This window comes from Canis aureus, chromosome 4 (assembly GCF_053574225.1).
Source record: "Canis aureus isolate CA01 chromosome 4, VMU_Caureus_v.1.0, whole genome shotgun sequence".
NCBI classification, from domain to species: Eukaryota; Metazoa; Chordata; class Mammalia; order Carnivora; family Canidae; genus Canis; species Canis aureus.
Window position 1 is genome coordinate 86,416,417 of NC_135614.1, and position 26,807 is coordinate 86,443,223.

Sequence of the window (26,807 nt, forward strand, 5' to 3'; positions counted from 1 at the left end):
CTCGATTCCAGGATCATGCCCTGAGCCAAAGGCAGATGCTCAACCTCTGAGCCACGCAGGTGCCCCTAGGAAGAGAGATTTTACCAGAAATTGAATGAGCTAGATCCTTGGTTTTCGACTTTCAGTATCTAGAACTGTGAAAAAACTTAAGTTCTGTTGTTTAAGCCACATAGTCTATGGTATTTTGTTACAATAACTCAACAGATTTACACATATGCTTCTTATAGTTTTATGGGAAAAGACATTGGTAATTTTTGGTTGTCTTTCCTCAATTGTGTTGTGCTTACTGACTTTCAGTGAAATTAAATAGGGTATGGAAGTCATATTTATATACATATATAGTTTATTTTTTATTTTTTTTACATATATAGTTTAGTATCAGATAATACTGTGATAATTCTATTTAAAAGTTGAGATATCAATAGTCTTCATTGTGGTTGATTATTGCACAAGAATACATATATTCTGTTTAACCCAAATGGCTTTGTAGGAGCCATTATTAATCCTCACTTTTTATTTAGTTATTTCTTAAGACTTTATTTATTTATTTGACAGAGAGAGAACACAAACAGGGGAGTAGAAGAAGGAGAAGCAGACTCAGACTCCCCGCAGAGCTGGGAGCCCAATGTGAGGCTCCATCCCAGGACACTGGGGTCATGACCTGAGCTGAAGTCAGATGCTTAACTGACTGAGTGACCCAGGTGCCCCAGATTCTCATGTTTTATTTATTTATTTATTTATTTATTTATTTATTTATTTATTTATTATTTATTTATTTTTAAAGATTTTTTAAATTATTTATTTATTCATGAGAAACAGGCACAGAGAGAGAGAGGCAGAGACACAGGCAGAGGGAGAAGCAGGCTCCATGCAGGGAGCCCAACCTGGGACTCGATCCTGGGACTCCAGGATCAGGCCCTGGGCTAAAGGCAATGCTAAACCGCTGAGCCACCCGGGCTGCCCAGTTTTCATGTTTTTAAAATCAACTATTGGATGGGGGTGGGGCATGGGTTTTCACAGGTGTGAACAGGACAGTTCAGTAAGTTTCAATGGGAAAGTAAGAGAATACCTGTGACCTCTCTACCACCAAAGAAGCAATATTGTGATAGATCATGGCTTACCTGCCCATGATGAATACAAAAGCCTCAACCCTAAAATAGATGTTGGGATCTAGCAAATATATGAGTTTAATATGGGTATTAGAGCAGATAGGAAAGAAAAGAACTTCAGGACTTCATGGCTATCCTGTTTGGATGTGTGTACTCACATGTGAATCTATAAGGTCAGCCTTGCAGGCAGATGTCTTACAACTATTTGGTTGCCCTCCCCAAAAGAAAACAAGAGAATGCTCATAGTTTTACTGGTAATTGGGTTATTATTACTAATTACAGTTGAGAAGTTTATATAGGCCAGGCTCTTAAGAGATATTATCTCATGTAATAATTGTCTCATTCATACTGGATGGGGTTACTATGCTCATTTCAAGGAGGCAACCTCAGTCTAGCAGAAGTTAGCTTACTCGGATTAACCAGTTTACCAACGTTGAGTGACAGGGCCAAGACTCAAACTTAGTTCAGCCTGACTCCAAAGCTTTCTTTTCAAGTTCACCACCTGCCTAATCCAGATCATCTCTCTAGGAATGACGAGGTATATGATGAAAATTTCTCTATTTTGATAATTTACAAATTCAATTTACATGAGATTTGTTCTCTATTTTGATGATTTACAAATATCATTTCTATGTAAATTTAATTTACATCATATAGGTGAAATATTATAGATAATTCTTTTCTTTTCCTATTTAACTGCATCTTATATAAGCTTTGTTATCTATCTGTACAAAACCATACTGATAAAGAGACATTCCTTTGCACTGCTTTTTAAAAAACTCATGTTTCACAGAGCATCGTCAGCCAATAAACCCAAAAGCCTGTTTTTCTTTTTGGTTTGAACTCACAGATTTTAAATCAATCTTTTGAAACAAAAGAGTGTGGCTGTCCACTAATTTAAGTCTCTGCTTTTCAAACATACAATGTCTACATTTTCAGCAGTAAGATATTAAATATTGAAATTATTGTAGATTTTGAATTTTGTGATATATGATAGTTAAACATAACAAGTCAGCTCTATGGTAAACATAAAATGTGCTTATTATTATGGCAAAAAGCAATTGCAAAATACTAACATAGCATCCCAAAAGTGTCAATTTATCTTTCTTCATTTATCCTTTGTTGTTGATACAGCTGTCACTTATTACAATGTATCTTCAACACTACATATGCACATTAATTTTGATATATGAAACGTAGAACTTAGTGTCAGAGAAAGAAAATTAGGATTTTTGCTTTTCCCTTTCTACCCAATTTTGTTTTCATTTATTTATTTACTTATGGTGAGTTGGTAAAACTTTTATAATAAGAGCAAATAATACAGTTATCATCATAGTAAATGTTCTCAGGATAAGAATCTAGACCTAGAGAATATACTTTTAATTATTTGGGAAGTGACTATAAACACCTTTTGAATATTCCCAATAAAGATATATTAGCTGACAAACCTCGGTAGGACCACAAAGTAGCTATTATATCCATTAACTATGTGGCAAATTCCCCGTGTAAACATATCAGCATGTTATCTAATAATACTCTGGAGGACACTACACAGTTGTGTTGTTTTGTTTTCACATGATTCAACAAAGTTATACTCTAGTAACCCACAAGAGTTAACTGGAATTTCCACGGGGACTTTATTACGATTGGGAGACCCTTTTATATATCCAGTCTTTTAAATGATTACATTATGCAAACATATTACCTACTTTATTCTCTAATTGCTAAAAGCTATAAAAGCATAAACAGGGTAATGCAATAACTGGAAATATATACAGCAAATTGCAAATAAAAACTCAATGAGTTTTAAGATATTAAAAGTAAAACCCTCTACTTTCTAAGCTGTCTCAAAAATTAGATATTTAATGTCTCATTTTATTAACATCTCAAAAATTTCTAACATCTTGAAAATATTAGGATTAATTTTCCTTTTATAGATCGGAAAGATTGATAGCAAAATAGATGAAGAAGATCTTCTGTACTTCCCCATGTCCTTTTTTTTTTTTTTATCATAAGTCATCATCACAGAAGAAAATTTCCCTTTCATTTCAAAACCCCTACCTTTGTAGATTTTGTTCCTAGAGTTTAACCTAGTTTATCAGGATAAGAGAATCAGACTCATTTAAACCTTAAGCTCCTTATCTCACTGAAGCTATTAGAAGACATTTGAATATGCATGACTTTGATTTTTTCTAAGTTGAGTTGGAAAGATAGAAAATGTGGAAGAAAAAAATCACATTTATCCTAAATGTTATATAACATTGATTATCATAGTATATTAAATCTTATAATAGTTCACTAGAAATAATAAATAAAGGGCTTCCCGTATTGTTGTCTTTAAATTTTGTGGATAGAAAAAAAAGTAACATAATAAAAATCAATATGAATTAAATTTTAAAGTGCAATATCCATAGAACAAAATATCACTAACACATTTCAAGGGCTTATTATGAATCAGAAAGAGTGCTTTATCTTCTTCTGGTTCTTATAATACTAACTACAATTTACAGGCTAGGTACTACTATCATATCATCCAATATCCAGGAATGAGAGTTTTGAGATATTAAATAACTCACATCTCAAGGACCAATGACAAGTGGCTATAGGCATAATGATTCAAAACCATGTCTAGTTAAATACAGTTTTGGAGAAAGACACTGAATTCAAATAGAACTGTCTTCAGAGCTCACGTTTTAGGCAAACAATTTCAATGCCAGAGTCTTAGTATCTTCAGGTAGAAAAAGATCATAAAACTATTTAATTAAATAAGATACTGGCTTTAAGGATATGGCCCATTACATATCATGTATAATATATATTTAAAAATGTTCACTCCATACAGTACATTTCTGTACTTCACTCCATAAATATTTGTAAACATAAATTCAGTGTAAAAAAATAGGTTGATGGTATCTGGGTCTTTTATCAACAAATATATTGACTTAAATGTTTGCACAATACTTTCCCCATTAAAATATCTGTTCTCTAGGCTTCTCTGATACCTCACCTGCTCGCTGCCTCCACCATTACCACCAACCACATATTTCTTGTATTTCTTTTACAGACTCCTAATCCTTTATTTGTTTTAAGATTAATTAATTTATTTATTTGAGAGAGAGAAAGAGAACATACAAGTAGGCTCAGAAGGAGAGGGAGAGAAATCCTCAAGCAGACTCCCTGCTAAATACAGAGAGTGATGCAGGACTTCATCCCAGGATGTTGAGATCATAATCTGAGCCAAAATCAAGAGTTGGCTGCTTACCTGCCTAAGCCATCCAGGCACCCCTCCTGATTCTTTACTTTTAATTCTAAATGTTGAATGCCTGATACTGAGTCCTACGCCTTTCTACTTCAATTTCTTCCAACACGACCTTATTCGCCAATAGCTTTAAGTTACCGCAGTGTCTTTCTGACTCTCATGCTAATACCTTTTTTTCCTTCTGATTTCCCCACTGAGCTCTAGACTTTAGGTGACTGCTCGCTCAACATCTCCTTTCAGATGCCCCACAGGTAGCTCACATTTACTAAGTGAAAATAGACTCTACATTTTTGCCCACTTAGTCTTTACTTCTTATGATTCTGCTTGCTTCTTTTGCCTTCTAATCCAACCATCAGCACCTCTGACACGTAGTGTTAGCATATATGTATATAAATATTGTACTTGTTGAGCTAGCTGGCTGCCTTCATCCTTCCTGTGCTAGTACCTTATACTTAGCCACCATCATCCCTCACCTGCACTTGTAGCCTTCAGATCTGTTCTTCATTTAATCCTATTGATCCCTCATGTTCCATTCTTTCCATGGATATTAGAGTGTTCTTTTAAAGCTTATGTTATGCATTACTCACAACTCTCCAGTCTCTACTTGGGTCAATTCATATAAAATTGCATGTCTTGAGTGATGTCTTCAAGATGACAGAATGGTAAGTTCCAGACCCTACTTCATCACATGAAGACATTCATTCAGATTCTCATTATGAGAAATCTAGAAACTAGTTATGATGCTTCTGCATCTCAGGCAAGTATGAAACCAAATATATCAAAAGCAGTAGGAAGATTTGTGTTACCTTCTCACCATAATGCCTCCTTCTGGAACAGTACCATGCAATTAGGGGGAAGCTCTAAGCTTCCCGCCACTCCCTGGGGAAGGGAGGAAAAGACTAGACAATATGCCCAGCATTCTTAGTGTTTTAGGGCAATGCCCAAATGACAGGCCTCTGACTCTTCTGTCTTAAAATGCTATCAGGACCCAGGAATGATGGGATCCTGGCTCTTACCACTGCTCTTTAACATTTATTATCAGTCCTAGTCAAAGCTGGGTAACCAAAAGAAAGAAAAGACAATCAAATTACAAAGGAAAAATATGGAATCCCTGGGTGGCACAGCAGTTTAGTGCCTGCCTTTGGCCCAGGGCGCGATCCTGGAGACCCGGGATCGAATCCCACGTCAGGCTCCCAGTGCATGGAGCCTGCTTCTCCCTCTGCCTATGTCTCTGCCTCTCTCTCTCTCTCTCTCTGTGACTATCATAAATAAATAAAAATTAAAAAAAAAACAAATTACAAAGGAAAAATAAAGCTATACTTAATCACAAATTACATGATCTTATATAGAGAAAACCTAAAGATCCCCCTGCACACACACAAACTCCTATAACTGTAAATAAATTCAATACCATTGCAAGATGTAAAATAAACTTACAAATATTGGTTGCATCGCCATTCACTAATAATGAATAGTCGAGAAAGGAAACTAGGAAAACAAACAATTCCATTTATAATAGCATCAAAAATAGTAACACAAGACAAATTTGGTCAAGGACATAAGACTTATACACTGAGAGCTACAAAATAAAAGAAATGCAAGACACAAATGAGAAAGACATGCCATGTTCATGTATTAGAAGATGTAATATTAAAATCCCCACACATCGCCGAAGTGAACTACAGATTTAGTGTAAGCATCCTTATGGAAATCCCAATGACATTTTACATAAGTAGAAAAAAAAAAAAAAAGCTAAACTAAAATTCACATGTAACCAAAAAAGACCCCAATAATCAAACAGTCTTGAGAAAGAACAAAGCTGGAAGCATCATACTTCCTGATTTCAAAACATATTACAAGCCAGTGATAAAATAGCACATTATTTGAATAAAAACAGACACATAAATCAATAGAACAATAGCAAGAGCCCAGAAATAAACTCAACAGATATCCCAAGAGTCCAAGAGTACACAATGGGGAAAATATCCTCCCTTCAATGAACTTTGCTGGGCAAACTGTGATCCATGTGCAAAAGAATGAAATGAGACCTTTGTCTTACACTACACACAAAAGTTAACTCAAAATGCATTAAATACATTAAGACCCCAAACTACAAAACTCTTGGAAGAAAAAATAGGCAATTGGTTCCTTGACATTGATCTTGGCAATAATATCTTGTATTTGACACCAAAAGTAAAGACAGTAATATCAGAAATAAATGAGACTGCATCACATTAAAATGTTTCTGCACAGCAATGGAAATCTTCAACAAATTGAAAAGGTGACAAATACATGTTAAAAATATTTGCAAATCATATATCTGGTAAGGGATTAATACCCAAAATGTGCAAAGAACTCATATAACCCTAGCAAAACAAACAGATTGAAAAATGAGCAGGGGATCCATATATACACATATCTCAAAAAAAAAGGCATACAGATGGCCAACAAATCCATGAACATGTGCTCAACTGTGCTCATCAGGGAAACGCAAATCAAAACCATGGTAATGGGACACCTGGATGGCTCAGTGGTTTAGCGTCTGCCTTAGGCCCAGGGCATGATCCCAGGTCGGGGGATTGAGTTCCGCATCAGTCTCCCTATGAGGAGCCTGCTTCTCTGTCTTTCTGTGTCTCTGCCTCTCTCTCTCTCTCTCTCTCTCTCTCTGTCTCTCAAGAATAAATAAATAAATAAATCCTTTAAAAAATAACCACGATAAGATATTCCCTGATACCTGTTAAAACAGCTACTATTAAAAAGACAAGAAATAACAAGCATTGGCAGGGAAACCCCTATGTACCATTGGTGGGGATGTAAAAAGTGATGGCCTACTATGGAGAATAGTATGGAGGTTCCAAAAAATTGAAAATAGAACTACATGGTATTCCAGCAGTCTCACCTCTGGGTACATATGTGAAGGAAATTGAAATAGGAGAGAGATCTGCACTTGGTGCTGATTGGAGCGCTATGTGCAACCGCCAGGACGTGTAAGCAGCTTAAGTGTCCATTGACAGACGAATGGATAAACTTCTTTATCATGATGAATCTCAAGGACGGAATGCTCAGTGAAATAAGCCCATCACAGAGGACCAACACTGCATGATCCCGTTGGCGTGAGGCATCTGAAGCACGCACACTCAGTGAAAATGAAACTGGAATGGGGAGACAGGACTGGAGAGTTGCTCTTCAGTGGGTGTAACCTTCCAGTCATGGAAGGCGGCTTCCATGACTGGATTGTAGAGATCTATCCAACCTTGTACTCAGAGCGACTGATACTGTACAGTACAAAGTTTGTAAAAAGGGAAATCTCATGTGTGTATTTGCATAATGGCAATAAAACCATATGTTCTTAACCACAGGGCAACACTGCCTCATAAAGCTAGAAACAAAACAAAATAAAAATCGAATATTCTCAAAGGCCTTTGATGTTCTTACTCCCCTCTGTCTCTGATGTCATAGCTAAGCCCACTCCAGCCTCAGCTCTCCTACCTCTGAGCACCACTGGGTTTCACTTTCTCACTCATGGTAAGGTCATTTTGAGTAAGGACCTTGGTGTCCCCTGTTTTCTGTCTAGAATGGTTTTGCCTCACGTCTTTGTGCTTGACTTTTTTATGATGCACGTCTCTACTCAAAAATCAGGCCCACAGGAGGGACCTTCTTTCTGATGACACATTTCAAAGTTCCCTAAATTCAATCACCTCTAAAACACTGTTGTTTTCATTTTGTTTTCCTGCCATAGTACATATTTTTATCTAAAATGTAAAAAAAAAAAAGTGTTTTTTTACTTTGTCAGTAAACTCTAACATAATATAAGGACAAGAACATTCATTGTTTAATCAGTAATCCTGAGCATTAGAACAGCGACTGGTCCACAATAGATGTTCAATAAATCTTTAATGAATGCCAAAAAAAAAAAAAAGAATAAATGAGTTTAACAATATTTTAAATCAAAAATCTTTAAGGGAAAGCCATGAAAACCACATGAAATGGTATTTTCTTCTAAGACTTTCTTAATTCTTTCAAATTTAGATAATGTTATTTCTCATCTGCACTCTTTCTGCATGTTATCCATACATTTCTTACCATATTATTTCTTTCCAGTTACCTCACAGTATTACTGGTGAAAATCAAATAATAAAAAACAGGAAAATGTACTTCCACATTTTCACATATTATAATGCAGCATATATTATATATTTATAATAATATTGAATCTTGTTATATGTGTTTTATGTTTCTTAGTCTCTGATAAACCTTGTCAATGTCTTCCATTTCTGCTTTTTTAATTTTAGTGTCCTGTAAGATCGCAGTGCAGTATTTTGCATATAGTAGAATTTAACAAATAGATTTTATTGAATTCATAACAGAAAGGCAGCAGATTTGCCTACAGTGTTAGATGTGCAATACTTTGGTTTATATTGGCATTGTTGAATATTAAAAATCATTAAACCATATCCAAATTCAGTTTTCATTGAAAGCCTAGATTGTATTTTAGGTCATCTAGGCCTTTATTTTGAACTATGTATTAGATTAAGTTCATGTTTGTTATTAGATGATTCAGATATTAATTCAAGGGACATATTTTTTTTTTTTTCTTTCTATGCCCATTCTGCTACTTCGGGCATTCGAGAAAGAACAATGGACATCCATCCTGTTTTTAAGAAGTTCATAGTCTTGTTTGAGAAAACAAAATACATGATAAAATTTTATACTGCAAATTAAAGTGCTGTTTACAGTATGCTAGGGGCACAGAGAAGTACCTGACCCATGTGGGGTGGTGAAGATTGCAACTGGGGGACATATGGAGGGGATGATGCTTGTGTGTGTGTGTTTTTTTTTTTTTTTTTTTTGATGCTTGTGTTTGAAAGATGAGTGCATGGTTTTCAAGGATGAAAGCTGTGAAGGGCATTTCAGAAGATGCAGAGCATGCAGTTCATGTGAACACACATTCTGTGTTCCGATTACTATCGTTATTGAGCACGTGGAGTATAGAGTTTTAGGAGGAAATGGCTTTGATACAATGTCTTCTTAGTCATATTGTTGAAGTGTGGTTTCTGAAAATTGGAAAATCTGCTATAATTAGAAAAACTGTACAGATAACCTAGTTTACGTGATGCAATAGGATTAAAAAGCAAAACAAAACAAAACATTGAGAATCATTCCAGGTTGGAGATTGTGCAGCTGTGGGACACCAGTGTCCATCATGCAGACTGCATATAATAGGATACTCTTTAGGGTTAAAGTGTGGCCAGGTGGGGCCCCTGGGTGGCTCAGTAGTTGAGCATCTGCCTTTGGCTCAGGTCGTGACCTCGGGGTCCTGGGATGGAGTCCCACATTGGGCTCCCTGCATGGAGCCTGCTTTTCCCTCTGCCTGTGTCTCTCATGAGTAAATTAAGAAATAATAATAATAAAAATCCTTAAAGTGTGGCCAAATATAAATAACAAGCTCACGATGTGACGTAAGGATTGACTATATTGGTAAAAGCATGATTGTAATGATAAAGGTTAAATTTGAACCTGAATAGAAATATGAAGTTCTACCAAACATCAGGCCATTTGAACATAGTTTTTTGAGTATGCATTTATAAAAAACACTACATATACCTTTTTTCTGTTTAGGACATTTTATCAAATTCTCATTAATTAAAATTTGCAAGTACAATACTTAACATTTAACAATGTTTGGTTCCGTATACATTTACATTTTCTAAGGAAAACTGTAACTGTAAGGAAAACTGTAACTGTAACAGTTGGTCTGACTCAATATTTTACCTAATACTTTGGTATGTATATAGCGTAAACATTTTTAATTTTTTTGAGATATCATTTATTTATTCATGAGAGACAGAAAGAGGTAGAGATACAGGCAGAGGGAGAAGCAGGCTCCTTGCAAGGAGCCCGATGTGGGACTTGAGCCCCAGACTGTGATCATGCCTTAAAATTTTTAACAATTAATTTTTTTATAAGTAAGAATCATGGCGTTTCATATTATATTTTAATTAAGCCAACAATCTTCCGTATAAATTCAGGAAACTGAAATACCCCAAGAAAGGAGAATCATATTCCTACTTTTTTAGTAAAGGTAAGCCACTTTGCAGTAGAAATAATTAAAGAATACATCCTCCAGAGGCGCCTGGGTGGCTCAGTCAGGTGAGCATCCAGCTCTTGGTTTCAGCTCAGTTCATGATCCCAGGTCCATGAGATCAAGCCCCTTGTGGGGCTGCATGCTCAGTGGGGAGTTTGCCTCTCTCTTTCTCCCTCTTCCTCTCCCTCTCCCCCAGTGTTCCCTCTCTCTCTAAAATAAAAATAAAATACACTTTAAAAAAAATACTGCATACTACAGAAAAGCTATTTTTTTTTCAACTTTTATTGGTTTATTATATCCCCCACTGAGTATCTTTTTGGGTATACTCCCATTTGGGACATTTATTGTAGTTACTTTTAAAACTGTATGGTTTAAAAAGATTTTCAAAGCATACATGGGAAATACTTTTTTTCTAAATTTTAAGGACACAAAGATCAACGTTAAATTCTGGCTGGAGATGACAATCGAGTTTGGAAGACAAGTAAACGCCTATGTCATGTGATGAATGTGATAAGGTGGAAAAAAATTCTTTTATGTTCTTGTCTGGTGCTTCTGTATTAAAACATTAATAAGTGAAAAGCATGTAAATTTATTTAATATAAGTGAAAAGCATATAAATTTATTTAATATAAGCTTTACATAAAAAAATATATGTATAAGCTTTACATGACCTAGGAGCCTACATAAGGACATAAAAACTGATAAAAAGCAGTTAGAGAAAAAAAAAAAAAAAAAAAAAAGCAGTTAGAGCCCGACTCAGACAGTCAGTCAGATGAGTAGTAAACTGAAAAAATTAACAAGGCAAAAAGGCTTGGACTAGTTAGTGGATTGGGTACAGGGACATGAAAGGTAAGGATCAGTATAGCAAGGCTTTTTTATTTTTTTATTTATTTTTAATTTTTTTTTACAAATTTGTCTTGGCCTCCACTTTCAATCCTTGGTGATAAGAATATTTTCTCCCTTCTGCTATAGAGAGGATGTCTTCACATGGGCATATTATCTCCAGCTTTTAGGAAGATCAGAATGCCCTTTGTATCTGTAGTTTTTCAAGTAACTTTAATTTAAAATAATCGATATGCTAGCATGGTGTAATTTGGGTGGCGTGTCCTGGCCTCCTTCGTGACAATAGAACAGGGAACCTTTAGAACAGACTGGATGGGCTCTGGAGACTCACTTGGGGCACGGGTGACTCACTGATCCTTAAAATAGAGAAGTGGGCCTTTGATTTAGAAGGAACAGCTTGCACAACGGCATACAGACTAGCAAGAGCACAGCATCGTCAGGAGACAGCATGGTGAAATATGAGTAGGTGTTTTCTGGGCAGACACTGAGGACGACAGGGAAAGGAAGAAGGTGCCAGCTATTGAAAAGCCATGAATTTCATCTGAAAGTGTTTTGACTCCCTCCTGGAGGTGATGCAAAGACATGGGGGAGTTTCAGGCAGGGACTTGAGATGCTATAGTTTGAGGACAGACTTCAAAGGCGGAGGCGTTTAAAGGGGACTTTGGGCCGGGATCACCCCTTCCATTTGCATTGCATAGTCCTTGTGTGCCCTAAATGACACGGACACGGAGATACAGGAGGAGATGTAGTTTTTCACTGCGGAGGAAAAAGACAAAAGTGGGATTTTGATATTCGTGATAGAAGTTGCAGGGAGAAAAAACAAAAACCTATCACCAAAAGTAAGTCCTCTGGAAGTTAGGCTAGTGTCATCCATCATCTTGTCATTACCCCCGCCCCTATCCCTCCCCCACTGCTCCAAATTTTCCCTTCCCTTTTTCCTTCCCTCTGTACTTTATTTCCCATTACCCACCCCCCAAATCCAAAGGCTGGAGGATATACTATTTCAGTTCAATGGTTGTTAAATCAGGGTTACATTCAGCTGTGAGTAACAGACACCAAAGAGGCGTGGCTTTAGAAAGCCTGAAATACCTTCTCTATTCACTGAGCTTAGAGGAAGGCAGCTCAGGGCTTGTTGGGAGGTTGCACTCTACAGTGTTCTCTGTGATAAAGCTGCTTGGTTCCTGCATCTCCAGGTTATGACACTCATCCTCATGGTTCCCCCATCTCCAGGTTATGACACTCATCCTCATGGTTCCTCCAACCCCAGGTTATGACACTCATCCTCATGGTTGACTATATTGGTAAAAGCATGATTGTAATGATAAAGGTTAAATTTGAACCTGAATAGAAATTTGAAGTTCTACCAAAGGTTATGAAGAAATATGAAGTTCTACCCAGGTTATGACACTCATCCTCATGGTTCCTCCATCTCCAGGTTATGACACTCATCCTCATGGTCCAGAAGGGAGCCTTAACCATCACATTCAGGATTCGAGTAGCAAGGTGAAGGGGACATGATATCTCCACGTCAGTCGTCTTCTAGGGAAATTTCCTGGGGGCTTGAGAGAGAACTTTGCTTATGTGCCATTGGCGATATAAGCCTCAACAGAGACTAGGAAAAGGAATGTTTATCCTGAGTAAGTGAGGTGCAGAAATGCAGTGCCAGCCAAGACGAATGGGTGCTCAGGGACGGAAACCAGATAGTGAGTTGGACCAGTAGGAGTCTGCATCACTACTGTTTTCGAGATGTTAATTCAAACTGAATAACCAATTTAGAAACTTATTTCGTGAAAATCTATCATCTTAGATGATGTGTGTGTGTGTGTATAACAAGAATATAAGTTAAACATAAAAAGAGTGTGATGGTGGAAATACTTCTAGAGGACGTGAAGAAATTCACAATATCTTTTTGTCACTTGGGCATCTGCAGATAAGTAGAGAAACTTACTATTTGATATCACCATTTTCTTCCATTTGGTTTTCCAATTTTTGAAAAAGAATTTCAGCTAAATTTCAGAAAGGCTAGAATCAGCCACTGGAGGTAATTTTATAATATTAACTACTGCAGCCAAATAGATCAATATTGTGAATATTATCTTACCTTCTCATATATCTTCAGGACATTGTCCTTCCTACTATGTGTGTAACTTAGTTAATACATAAAATATTGAAATAAAACTCCATATAAATGTTCGCATTAATCTAATAATAATGGAGTTTGTCTTGAGAGACAAATAGTGACAACATAAATGATAAATCTGTTTTATTTCCTCTTATTTATATATTCTTACTCAACATAATAGGAATGTTCAGACATGTATTTTGAACTATAAGTAATAAGATATTGCTTATACTACAGTACAGTATATGACATTGCAAACTTTACAAATGCATATTTGGCCCAATATTTGAATAACGTCCTTAATTTCCTCTGTGTAAAAGGAACTTAGTGAAGAAGCAGGATTCTATTGATGAAATATAATTTTCTTATCCAATATTTGTGTCTTTGATTGTGACGGTCTTTGAAGTGAAAAGCAAAGTATAATGTTCACCGAATGAAAACATGATTTCACAAAGTTTCTCTGTAAAATATTTTTATAATGAAATATTCTGACTTGAAAATTTGGCATTTTAACACTACTCATGCAGAACGTACTCGGAGTTAATCGATGTATTTCTCATTTCTCTTTCATTCAACAAATGCTTACTTACTGGCTACATTACGAGAAGGACTTCACAGGAAATGGAAAACGCATGCTGTGAGAACCAAACATAAAAAACCATAAAACCTCCTCCCCCCCACCTCATACACAAAAACAAAGAACCTGGCACAAAGGGAAAATTAAATAATACCTCTATAAATAATTAGAATGCTGGTCTGCAATAGTAAAACAGAACTAGATAATGCTCTGGTGGTTTTGAGGAGCGAGCAGTCCCATTGAACTATGGTATCTGGAGAGCCATGGGAAGGGTTTGAGATGTCACCCCCCATCGAGCTGACAGGTCAGGCTGCCACAGTTTTGGAGCTGCTGACAATATAAGGGACTTGGGAGCACATAAAAAGAAAAAAAAAAAAAGACCTTATTACTCATGTCACAGCACGTGGCATGAGTTCTTCTTGTCTCTCACACCCCTTGGGGTGACATGAAGCAGCCCGGGTGTATGTTGTACACACACCCTGGGGCACGGCTACGGACCCTAAATGTCGGAAATCTCCATGTCCTGTTGGGTCTGAAGAGCCGACCTCTTCAATTGTGTCCTAAAGGAAGACATTATAATCCAGGCAGAAAACAAATCTGCTTTCTGCCGCAAAGGGAGGTTCTAAACTTCCTTCCAAGGCTGTTTGCTATACATGTATCCACGGAAAATTAGCATCAGACAACGCTAGCAGTGCCACTCATTCAGAAGATGTGAAGAAACGCAAGAGACCCGAAGAGAATTGTTCTCCAAGTCAGAGAGGTCTTGGTGGAGAAACATCCATCCGTCCAGGCCTCAGATGATAGATTTGAGTAAATGAAATTTGGAGAGTAAGGCTCTAGGGCTAAGAAAGGGGAATGAGCCAGATGAGGGAGCAACGCCTGTATGTACACACACGTTTCCATAACTGACTGCATGAAACTTAACATCTTTCGCACTTATGATAGTAATATTTTTAAAATATTTTATTCATTTATTTATTTATTTACTTATTTATTTTAGAGAGAGAGAGAGAGAAAGAGATGGAGAGTGAGAGAGAGAGCACAAGCAGAGGGAGGACAGAGGGAGATACAGACGCCCTGCTGGGCAGGGAGCCCGATGCAGGACTCGATCCTAGGGCCCTGAGATCATAACCCGAGCCGAAGGCAGATGCTTCACTGACTGAGCCACCCAGGTGCCCCACAATATTAATATTCCCAACAGAGAAACATAATATGTGGAAGTTATTGCTTTTGATTTATAGGTTTATGTTACTTACATATTATATTTTAGAGAGAGCAATATTTTGAGATAATTTTATATATATTTAAGCATTTATATGCATTTTAGCAAATGCAATTTATTATATCAAACCTTTGGGGCTATGGCAATATTCTAGAATGGTCAGACTGAGATTAAAAATACTGATTTGGGAATCAACCGAGTGATAAAACTTGAAAGAAATTTCAGTGAAGCCTCTACAATCTATGTGCTTGTTTGTTTTAAGATTTTATTTATTTGAGAGAGAGAGCATGAGTGGTGGGGAGAGGGGCAGAGAGATGGGGAGAAGCAGCCTCCCAGGTGGGCAGGGAGCACCACGTGCGGCTCCATCTCTGGACCCTGCGATCATGACCTGAGCCCAAAGCAGGCACTTCACCTGCTGAGCCACCCAGGCTCCCCCAATCTATGTGGTTTCTGAGTATTTGCATTTTGACCATAAGCAAGAGCTCCGATTGACACAGATCAAGAAGAGTAAAATTGCTAGACAGGTAAATTACCAAATGAGAGAGAGAAAAACAAACAAGCTTATGAAGAGAGTAGTGAAAATAGAGACGGAAGGACAGAAGGTGGAACAATACTCAGAGGTCAATGTCATTAAGAATTTAATAAGAACTAGACATAGAACGAGAGAATGATACCAATATTCTTGATCATTGAATCCAAAAATGACGGGAACCGCAGCGCTAGCATCAGACATATGCCGGAGAGTGCACCTTGCCAGCTGTGGGAGTTATGCCTGTAAGCACCAACCCACAGATAATTTCACGATTTTGGAACATCCTGGAGATAATAGAAACACACACACACGGAAGTAAAGATAGATAAGTATTAAGTGATTATTTACTAAACTTAAAAAAATGTCTTTTATTCAGTACTTGTAACTTTCACCTTAATAAGTACCCCAGAATTCAAATGTGATATGAATTCCCTTTATTTAAATCTTCCTGATAGTATGATGGCTTTAAATAATTCATCATGGAAAAGTTAAGTTGCATTATTTTCAAGCTTATACAAGGAACAACTTTCTCATCTGATGAATATACAGATTTGACGGTCGGGAAGCCCCCCTTGCGTGTATTGAGCATCGTGTTCCATTGACATGTACTTACTTCTCCACACACGATGTCTTTGTACATCTCACAAAGAAAATAATTCCAAAAAATATGGGCTTTCCCTATACTTCATCTTCTTTGACATTTTCTGTTTAATCGAGGCTTGATCAATGCAAAGTCAGATAAATCCCTACCAATTAACATATCACGCTGGCGATTAGAACTTGGTGGCAATTATGACTCTAGGTTTTTTGGATAATGTGAAATATCTCCTGTCACCCCTCACGTATGGAAACTAAAATGATAAATTCACAAAAAAAAATCAACAGAGTATTCTTTTACAAAGACATTTTCAAAATAAGAAAAAGGACAAAGAACTTCGTTTTAAAAAAAAAAATTAAACAGAAGGCATTTTCTAGATCTTTTAGAGCTCAAAGTTTATGAGTTAAGAACCACTTGGTTATTAAAAAAAAAATCAGTGAAAGGCACACATTACAGGATTTAAGATTTAGGATAAGTGTGAAAATCCATTTCTCTGAGGATATTGTTTCTTGGAGCTCTATGAAGGAATGCGTGCGTTGAGGATGTATAAATGGCTGTTTGATCTCTGGTGATGTGAGTAACTCCCTATAAGTGAGAAAAGTAATTTATGAATAATAGTTGTTAAATCGTAAATTCAAATAATCAGATTGCTGCACATGCTCAGGTACTTCAATGAGAATCTTTATTAGTAAATGAAAAATATGAAGCTCAGAGAAAAACATTACTGAGAAAAATGTGATAATGTTCTACAAGATGAACATCTGAGGCCATGTCCCTTGATTCATAGTGCGCTGTTACTGACTCCACTCTGGAAGCAATGCTGGTTCACTTAAATTAAGTATCTAAGCAGAGGAGTGAGGTCTACATTATTCATTATTGCACGCAGTGCATTCTTTGGAAATTCCTCCTTTTTTTTTTTTTTCTTTTTTCTTTTTTTTTGGAATGAGGGTAATGCTTTGTATCAGAGACAGTTCTTGTTTTCCAAATAACAGATATCAACTTTGACTCTGGAAGGCAGCAAATAAATCCATTGGAAAAACATTGGGCAGCCATGAAATCTGATGAGGGCTGGAGAAAAGGTTTGAGACACAGGAACCAGAAGAAGTTAGATCTTTTTTTTTTTTTTTTTTTTTTTTTTTTTTAAGAAGTTAGATCCTAAGAAACGATGCCACATAGTCCCCACTCAAACAGTGTAGCTAGAATGACCCTCTAGTCATTCAGTTGCCACTGCCCCCCCCACAAGGCTGCAGGGCTCGTATGCACCCCATGTGGACCTTGAGAGCCTCCCACCGCTGGGAAAAAGTTCTCATTTCTCCCTTCATCATCCGTTTCAGCCTGTTGGGATGTGCATATGGAATCAAGGTGCTTATGACACTGGTATAAATTCTAACTAAAAGGTTGTAAAGAAGAAAGTGTCAGATTCCTAAGGGTTCAGAGGTGACAGGGTCTGTTTATCAGAGTTCATGTATCGGCCTGTTCCAGGAAAGCAGGGAAGGTATTTGAGTGCTGCTTGATCGGAGAATGGCAGGTGTCCGCAACGTATTTCTACTGTGCTCGTCTCAGTGCTTTATTATACTTTGTGTTTCAGTTCTTTCTAACCTTATGCAGGGATGGATTTCTGGAAGCAGGGCAGATTTTTATATTTGGAGTTCTCTCTCCTCATAGTAGATGAAGTTACTTACAAAAGCACAGTAGTAATGTTTGCGTGTGTTCTTTCATTCCACAGAGCCTTATTCATCACTTTATAATGATCATAATAGAGGTTCTAAACATATGTATGCAGATTCCACTGCATTTATATATTTTTTGGAATGCCAGACAAGATCAAGGATTATAAAGAACATGCTCATTCTACATATCTGTGATGCGTTACAAAACCAGTTTCTTCACCTTCACTCATGAATTATGCTTTGTTAAACAACTTCGCATAAAGGGCAAAGATGTTAATTTCATTTAAAAATCACACCAAATGGTGTGAAAGTATTACGATAGCACCTTCTATATATTCATCCACTTGACTTCTGAGAAGAAAGACTGAAGTTTTGTTTTTGAAATCTGTGACTTGAAAATTAAGTCTTTTGATACATAAATGTATATATATGTATATAAAATTACCCAGATAATTTATTAGACTCAAAAGAATATTAAAATCAATTATTCAGGCCACAAACTTCGGTAAATGAGAAAGTTGAGACTTAAAGAAATTAGATGATTCATATGTTTGTACTGTAAGTACATTGTTGGAAAAAAGAAAAAAAGGAAAGAAACCTGATTTTTTCTGACTTTCTTTCCAGTGCTCTCATCATTGTGGAGCTAGAATGGTATCTTTGAAGAAATATGTTAAATTGACTTCTTTCCCTTAGTCAAATGCATTTCAGTTTCCTCATGATTTGATAGTTCATTTCTTTTTTAGGGCTAAATAATATTCCATTTTCTGGATGAACCACAATTTATTTATTCATTCACCTGCTGAATGATATCTTGGTTGCTTCCAATTTTTGGCAATTATGAACAAAGTTGCCATAAATATTTGCTTGCAGGCTTTTGTGCGGACATAAGTTTTCAACTTTTTTGGGTAAATATCAAAAAGCACAAATGCTGGTTATATAGTAAGCCTATGTTTAGTTTTGTAAGAAACCGTCAAATTGACTTCCGAAGTGTTGCCAATTGCATTCCCACCACTCACGGATGAGAGTTCATGTTGCTCTCCATCCTAATAAATATTTGATATTGTCACTGTTCCATATTTTTACCATTCTAATAAGTATGTAATAGTCTCTTACTGTTTTTTTATTTTCTTTTTTTCTTTTTATTTTATTATTTTCTTTTAGTCTCTTATTGTTTTAATTTGCATTTGCTGATGGCATATGATGTAGAGTATCTTTTCATATTATAATTTGCTCTATATCTTCTATGGTGAGATGTCTGTTAAGGTTTTTGGCCCATTCAAAAAAGTAAAAATAAATTCCAAAAAATTAAAAAGTATGTTAGAGTTTTTGAGTCATTTCAACTTCAATCAGTGAAAAATATATCTTTGCTTCCATAAAATATTGCAAACTTCAGGTTATAGTTACCAGATAATTAAAATAAAATCCTGGTCCTAACCCAATACAATTCTTGCATAACTAGAAAATAAGCATTACCATTAACCCTAATTTATGGGGAGAGACATTGATAGAAAAAAGCAGCATATTTTCAGTCTCATGTGAGATTTTTTTTAATACCTACTTGATACAAATATTTTCTTCTCAATTGTGTGAAAGAATTGTGCTATGGCTACTAATTTATATTCAGTTTTTTAAATCCTTATATTGTCATGTCATCTACCTTATAATTCATTCAGATCTGTATTTTGGTTTGTGGTGGTGTGCGGGGATGAGTTTTATGAAATGAGAAAGTGATTCATCTAATAGTTTTACTAGATAGAGCAGTCATAATCTTAAATCCATTTTTTTTCTAAATACATATTAAAACACACATATAAAACCAAGCAAAACTTGCTTCCTGTTTTTATAAGCTAATAATTTCAAGGTCAACTTTTTTTTGTTTTCTCTTCTCCTGTCTCTTCTTTTCCAGAAATATTTCTTTTTTTTTTTTTAAGGATTTTATTTATTTATTCATAAGAGGCACAGAGAGAGAGAGGCAGAGACACAGGCAGAGGGAGAGGTAGGCTCCCTGCAGGGAAGCCGATGCGGGACTGGATCCTGGAACCTGGGATCACACCTTGAGCCAAAAGCAGATGCTCAGCACTGAGCCACCCAGGCGTCCCCGAGGAATGTTTCTTAAGTTTTGCTTTATTGACCAATTGTACTAAAATCTAAGACCAAGTCCTCAATATTTATTATTTGAAAATCAAAGCGTTGCCTCCTGTTCTCTTTGCCACCATTCTTTTGTTCCTGTTACCTTTTTTTATATAGCTGCTAGAATTATATGGAATGTCATTCCATGCTTAAAATCCGTTTTGCCTATATATTAAGACCACACCCTGGAATATTATCTGCAGGCCGCTCAGAATCTCTACAAGCTGTAATTCAGCCAGTTGATCCCCTTTCACTCATATTCAGTTGCGCCAATCTGGTCTCCATGTATGGAGTTACTTTAAATCACATTCATTTTTTTTTCAAGCATCTTCTTTTCTGCCGTGTTTTGCTTTCTTCTACTCTACTTACTAAGCAATCCAAGTACCTACTTCATTGATCTATGACAGTTTTTCAACCCTAAAATATTTTGAGCATTTTTTGAAATGCAATGAGTCACATGTAGTGTGTAATCCATGTATAGTGTGTGTTGTGAATTTCTACCACATTGAACAAAAGTAAAATAGGCACAAAAGCAAACCAAATTCATACTTAGTCTGGAGTACCTAATCACATATTGTTAAGATATCATATTAGACATGTGCAGATACTCATGGTCAGTTTCTGAGCATTTCTGCACTCCCTGGGGTTGCATTTCTGTTGTTTCAAAGGATTTTATACATACACACATCTATAAAAATACAAATACGCATATACACATATATATGCACAAATATCCAAATGCATAACTTGTTTTAAAATACAAAAAAAATAAAAAATAAAAATAAAATACAAATATATGTATATAAGCATATATATTATTTGTGTGTGTGTGTATATATATATGTATATATATATTTGTTTTTAAATATTGGGAATGGTACAGAGAGAGAAGTCCTTGTAAGAATGTCACAGCATGCAGGCTTATGGATGACCATGTATATGCATATTTGTCTGTATTTCCAAAATAATTTGTGTATATTCTTTACCTATCAGCATCATACTACACCATAGTATAATTTGCATTCACAGCAAATATGTCAAGCTACCATGTTTTGTAATCTATATCATCTTCTCTCTTTCCATTAGGCAGAAAATGGTTGTCCGTGTTCACTTACTGTGAAGATTTGGAATCAGACAACTACAGCTTTGATTCTCCAAGTGTTTCAGGATGTAAATGTAGCCTGACCTTTCCCTGATGGGCAGTTAAATCATGGACACGCTAAACAATTTACTTTGGACTGTCCTTTCAAAAGATGCTCTGGCTTCTCTCTTGAATGCGCACTAAGCATTTATAACTGACAAGGAAAGAAAGGAGACTGTGAACTGGAAAGCTATCTTACAATGAAAATTACGAGCACATCTTGCATCTGTCCAGTCCTCGTGTGTCTCTGTTTTGTGCAGAGGTGTTATGGAACTGCTCACCACAGCTCCATCAAGGTGACCAGAAACCAGACCAAACACATCGAAGGTGAAACCGAAGTCCACCATCGTCCCAAAAGGGGATGGGTTTGGAATCAGTTCTTTGTTTTAGAAGAACATATGGGACCAGATCCTCAGTACGTTGGAAAAGTAAGTTTTTGTTTTTTGTTTTTTCCTATTCTAAGAAATTATGGAATAAGATGAGAATGGAGTTGGCTTGGTTTTGAAAAGACATGGAAAGTAGAGTGGAAATGCTATAAGATACTACTACTTATAATAAATGGTTTAAAACAATGACTGCAAAGTAATGTACTTTACCAGTCACGTCACCTCTCCCTAAACATTAGTCCATCCATGCTGGGCTGAATGTTCTTCACCAGTATATTACTCTTTACATTCTTTTGTATAAAATGGAAATATTTAATTAAACCACAATTGAGTACTTTACTTTATAACCACGAAGGTATTTTGGAATTCACAAAGTCATTTATTGTTGCAACAATATTCACATTTTTTAAATCGATTGCTAATGCACGTGAAGCAGAAAGAGCACACTTTTTTTACGACATCTAATTTATTTTTTGCAAACTGATACAGAAATTGTATTTGAATTTCAGTCATCTTTTAAAAGCACATGGATATTATTTTTCAATTCCCCAAATTAATTTCCATTAAAAGTGCTGATATATTTTAAATACGCATTCAGCGTACACAGGATGTACCGGTTTTGTTAATGTTCTGAAAGTATGAAGTTGATAAAATAATCAGTAACTTCAGACCAGCCTCCCTTTCTCTCGAAAATACAAGACAGTTTAATGGCTTATCAAGCCCTTTAGGATATTGTGTGCTCAGTAAGAGTGGCCAGCTTAGCCATGTATCATGTAGGCTCCAGGGTAGAGAGTAGAGTGGGAGGTGGAGAGACCTGATGAATTACCAGCCGTTGGAAGCAGCCACTTCGGTTTGTTCAGTACCTCTGGGAGAAACAGTAAGCATAGCAGGAGAATCTCCATGACTGCAGGCTCAGTGAATTCCATCTCCCTGCTTGACTATTTATTTTCACTTTAGCACTGTTAGGAAAAAAAAAAAAAAAAAAAAAAAAAGAAGAAGTACTCCGTCCAAGCCACGGTGCTTCCCTAATGTGTAGGCAGTACAGGATCACAAGCCATCTGCTTTAGCCCTCATCCAACAGGGACTGGGTTGCAGCTGTATTTTCCAGAGCCAGCAGGAGCTGCAGAGTCAGAATGTGGTACATAAAAAGAGATGAGTCAATTTTCTCATTTTCTTATATGCATGTTAAAATGAGACAAAACAACTCATCTTCATCATTTCCTTTTTGTTTTTTTTTTCCTACAAAGTAGCCCAGAAAGCAAATGGAGACAAACGTGCTAAAATAAAAAATATATACTGAATCACTTAAAAATTATATTTGTTACGAATGTCAAAGTACTTTTCTGTCGTCATTTCTCTTCCTTGAAAAGGAGAAACATAAGAAAAAGAAAATCCCCCCTTGAGGTGCATACTAAGAGAAAAACATATTTAATGATTATAAATATTCTGTTATGTATATTTCTTGTCCTTTCGATCTAACTGAAAAACAAAACAAAGCCCCCCAAAATTTGCTGGAAAGGGACAGATCAGAGAACCTTTGATTTCATCTGGCGTCACCTCGTGTAGTGGAGGATGAAGCCGTAATAGGTCAATTTCAAACATTCCTTCTGGGTTGGGTGCCAGTGAACACATGGGGAGAGCTTGTTACCCGTCGGGCGGTGGTGGAGGTCTGTGAAGCCGGTCACGTTTGTGGAGGTTCTGTGGAAATTTGTACCTGTTCTGGTCTTTACAGTATCAGTGAACAAATACGAAGGGTCACACCCAAGGATGTGGTTCTCTTATGGCCTATCTGACCTGATCCACTCACTTAGTCTTTCTGCTCTAATCTTCCTGAATGAGAAATTCTAACTGAATTGTATTTTCTACAACTCATTTTTTAAAGACTACAAAGCTCAATCCATATGTGCTTAAAATAATTTTCTTTGTCTCATTATTTTAATTTGTTCAAGAAGCAGATTTGTATTTCACATTTATAAACACATTAATAAGGAAACGGCTACGTATTTCTACTTACAAATAAAAAAATAGAATCATCACGATTACCACGAGCATGAAAACTTCTCCAAAGAACTGAAAATTATCACCTTAGACCTTCTCTGCCACAGAAATGACAGCAGTTTTGTCAGTAGAAATAATTAGTAGTCACGCAATGCAGTTTTTGTATTAAAATAGTATTTATAAATGCGTTATGTAGCTTCACTTTAAATTATCCTTGAGCTCTTGTTTATAGCTTTGTGTATTTGGAGTTATATTTTACATTATAGAACAACTTTAATTGGGCTTTTGATTAGGGCTCAAGTCCCTGTTTTGATGCATACCAATTTTTCATAAATTTCTTATATTTTTTTTAGTGTTTTTGTAGTCAATGGTTAGATTTTTATGGAGGCATTTATTTTGCTGCTAGCAGTCAATGTATAGAGTTCACTACTAAGACATTTATATGTGGCTAAGACCATGATCATAGAGCTATTTTTAATGGTAAATAGTACAACTGTACATATACATGCATTATATATATAATATACCATTATGCATACATATAATTACACATACATGCATATGTGTGTGTATGTAACTGATAATCCATATTTTTTCTGATGGTAATGGCCATGGGATATCAAATACCAAAACTAGCATGAATATATCTCATGTATCTGATCTCATGGAATTATTAAAGACCTTTTTATGTATTTCATTGACTTAAATAATTTTTTAAAGATTTATTTATTTATTCATGAGACAGAGAGAATGAGAGGCAGAGAGACCCAGGCCGAGGGAGAAGCAGGCTCCATGCAGGGAGCCCGATGCGGGACTCGATCCCGGGACCCCGGGATCATACCCTGGGCCAAAGGCAGGTGCTAAACTGCTGAGCCACCCAGGATCCCAATCCCATTTATTTTATACATCCCCTCACCTACCCCTCTTCTGGCAACTACCAGTTTGTTTTCTGCATTTAAGAGTCACTTCATTCGTTGATCTCTTTTTTTCTTCGTAAACTTGTTTTGCTTTTTAAATTCCACATATGAGTGAAATCACATAGTATCCATTTTTCTCTGTTTTACTTTTTTCACTTAGCATTACACCTTCTAGGTTCACCCCTGTTATTGCACATGGCAATGTCTCATTCCTTTTTATTACTAATACTCCTTCATATATATACTGTATCCTCTTTATCCATTTATCCATCAATGGACACTTAAATTGCTTCCATATCCATGCTATTGTCAATAATGCTGAATCAACATAGGGGTGTGTATATCTCTTTGAATTAATGTTTTTTTTTTCTTTGGGTAAATAACCCAGTAGTGTAATTACTGTATCATATGGTGATTCTATTATTATTTTTTTAAGGAAACGCCATAATCTTTCCACAGTGACTGCACCAATTTACATTCCCACCAGCAGTTCAGGAGGGTTTCTTTTTCTTCAAATCCTTGCCAACAGTTGCTATTACTTTTCTTTTTGATCCCAGCCACTCTGACAGAGGTAAGGCGATATTTCATTTCACCCGTCAGAATGACTAGAATCAGAAAGACAAGAAAAGTCCTACCATTCTTTTACTAAACCATATATATATTTTAAAGATTTTATTTATTGGAGAAAAAGAGAGGATGGGTTGAGGGAGTGGGTACAGACAGAGAGAGAGAGGGAGAAGCAGATTCCCTGCCAAGCAGAGCCTGAAGCGGGCTCCATCCCAGAATCCCCAGATCATGACCTGAACCGAAGGCAGATGCTCACCTGACTAAGCCACCCAGGCGCCCCTTGACTAGACCATATTTGTATTTGACTTAGAATCTTCTGAAATTTGAGGTTCTTGGTGGTCAGAATTAGTGGCAGTAGATAGAAATGCATTCTTCAGGCCTTAACATCTGTAGTTTATCACATATATTAGAAAATACTACTTATTAAATAAAAAAATGGTCTGAAAGTGGAAATGCTTATGTTAGAGACCAGCAATTAGAACTCAGAATGCATTTGAATTTCTTTGTTTTAGCCATTTTCTATTGGCTCTTTTATGCCTTTGTCTCATAATTCCCAGTAGATTATATCCTAGATGTGTAGGTTGTAATTGCAGAGTGTATTGACTCTAACTAGTTTATGTTAGAAATATTTAAACATATGTAATTACTAGAATGTATCTAAAAATATACATTGCAAATAGTGTCTTTTAACGCACAACAGCTGGCAATAGGCTTCATAGATTTCAAGTGGTAACTGCTTATGATTAGCTATATGTTATGCTTCACAAATACATGTTATTTTCATTTGAATAACATAGATGATTACTTCTTTAACTAGTGAAGCATTCTTATATAAAAAATAAAGGAAATTCTGTTTTACCAGGAGATCTGTAAGTGGATATTTTTTACATTGTGTGATTTGATAATTAAGGGGAATGGAATAAAAGTCATAAACAAGAGGTAAGAAACTAAAAAGTGTGTTTCCACTTAGCAGTGATCTTGGGGTCCTGGGATTGAGCCCCATGTTGGGCTACTTGCTCAGCGGGGAGCCTGCTTCTCTCTCTCCCCACTGCCCTTGCTCTCTCTCTATATATATCACCTTCTTTCTGTCTCTCTATCAAATAAGTAAAAGTAAAAATAAAAATGAATTCAAAAATAAAGTATATCAATTAAAAATAAATGGAACACAGTCATATTTCAGAAAGAAGTTCATTGAACCCAAAATCAGATTCACATTAGAACTGCCATGGATGGTTGGCCATTTTTACTTGGGTCCTGTTTTCAATTAAAATGATAAAATCTGTTTATAATTGTATTGATATAAAGACTACTATAATGCAGCCTGAATAATGTTTATTTCATATTTTATTCTGATTTGGAAGTGCATTAAAACATTTTCTGGGGATCCCTGGGTGGCACAGCGGCTTGGTGCCTGCCTTTGGCCCAGGGCGTGATCCTGGAGACCCAGGATGGAGTCCCACGTCGGGCTCCCAGTGCATGGAGCCTGCTTCTCCCTCTGCCTATGTCTCTGCCTCTCTCTCTCTCTCTCTCTCTCTGTGTGACTATCATAAATAAATTAAAAAAAAATTTTTCTGGACCCCTTAAGTATCATGAACCCTACTGATTTTTCCAACTGTAACTAAAAGACAATTTAGCCCTAGAAAAAATTATT

General features: G+C 36.2%; 1 protein-coding gene across 8 annotated transcripts in view; it reads left to right on the forward strand.

Moving 5' to 3' along the window:
• CDH18 (cadherin 18) overlaps nt 1-26,807 on the forward strand; it is a 951,119-nt gene that overhangs the window by 617,892 nt on the left and 306,420 nt on the right. For all 8 annotated transcript variants that reach the window (XM_077896372.1, XM_077896374.1, XM_077896375.1 and 5 more), the window contains one exon: nt 21,234-21,716. In XM_077896372.1, coding sequence (XP_077752498.1) covers nt 21,489-21,716 — 228 coding nt within the window. In that variant the 5' untranslated portion in view covers nt 21,234-21,488. The remainder of the gene's footprint in view (nt 1-21,233; nt 21,717-26,807) is intronic.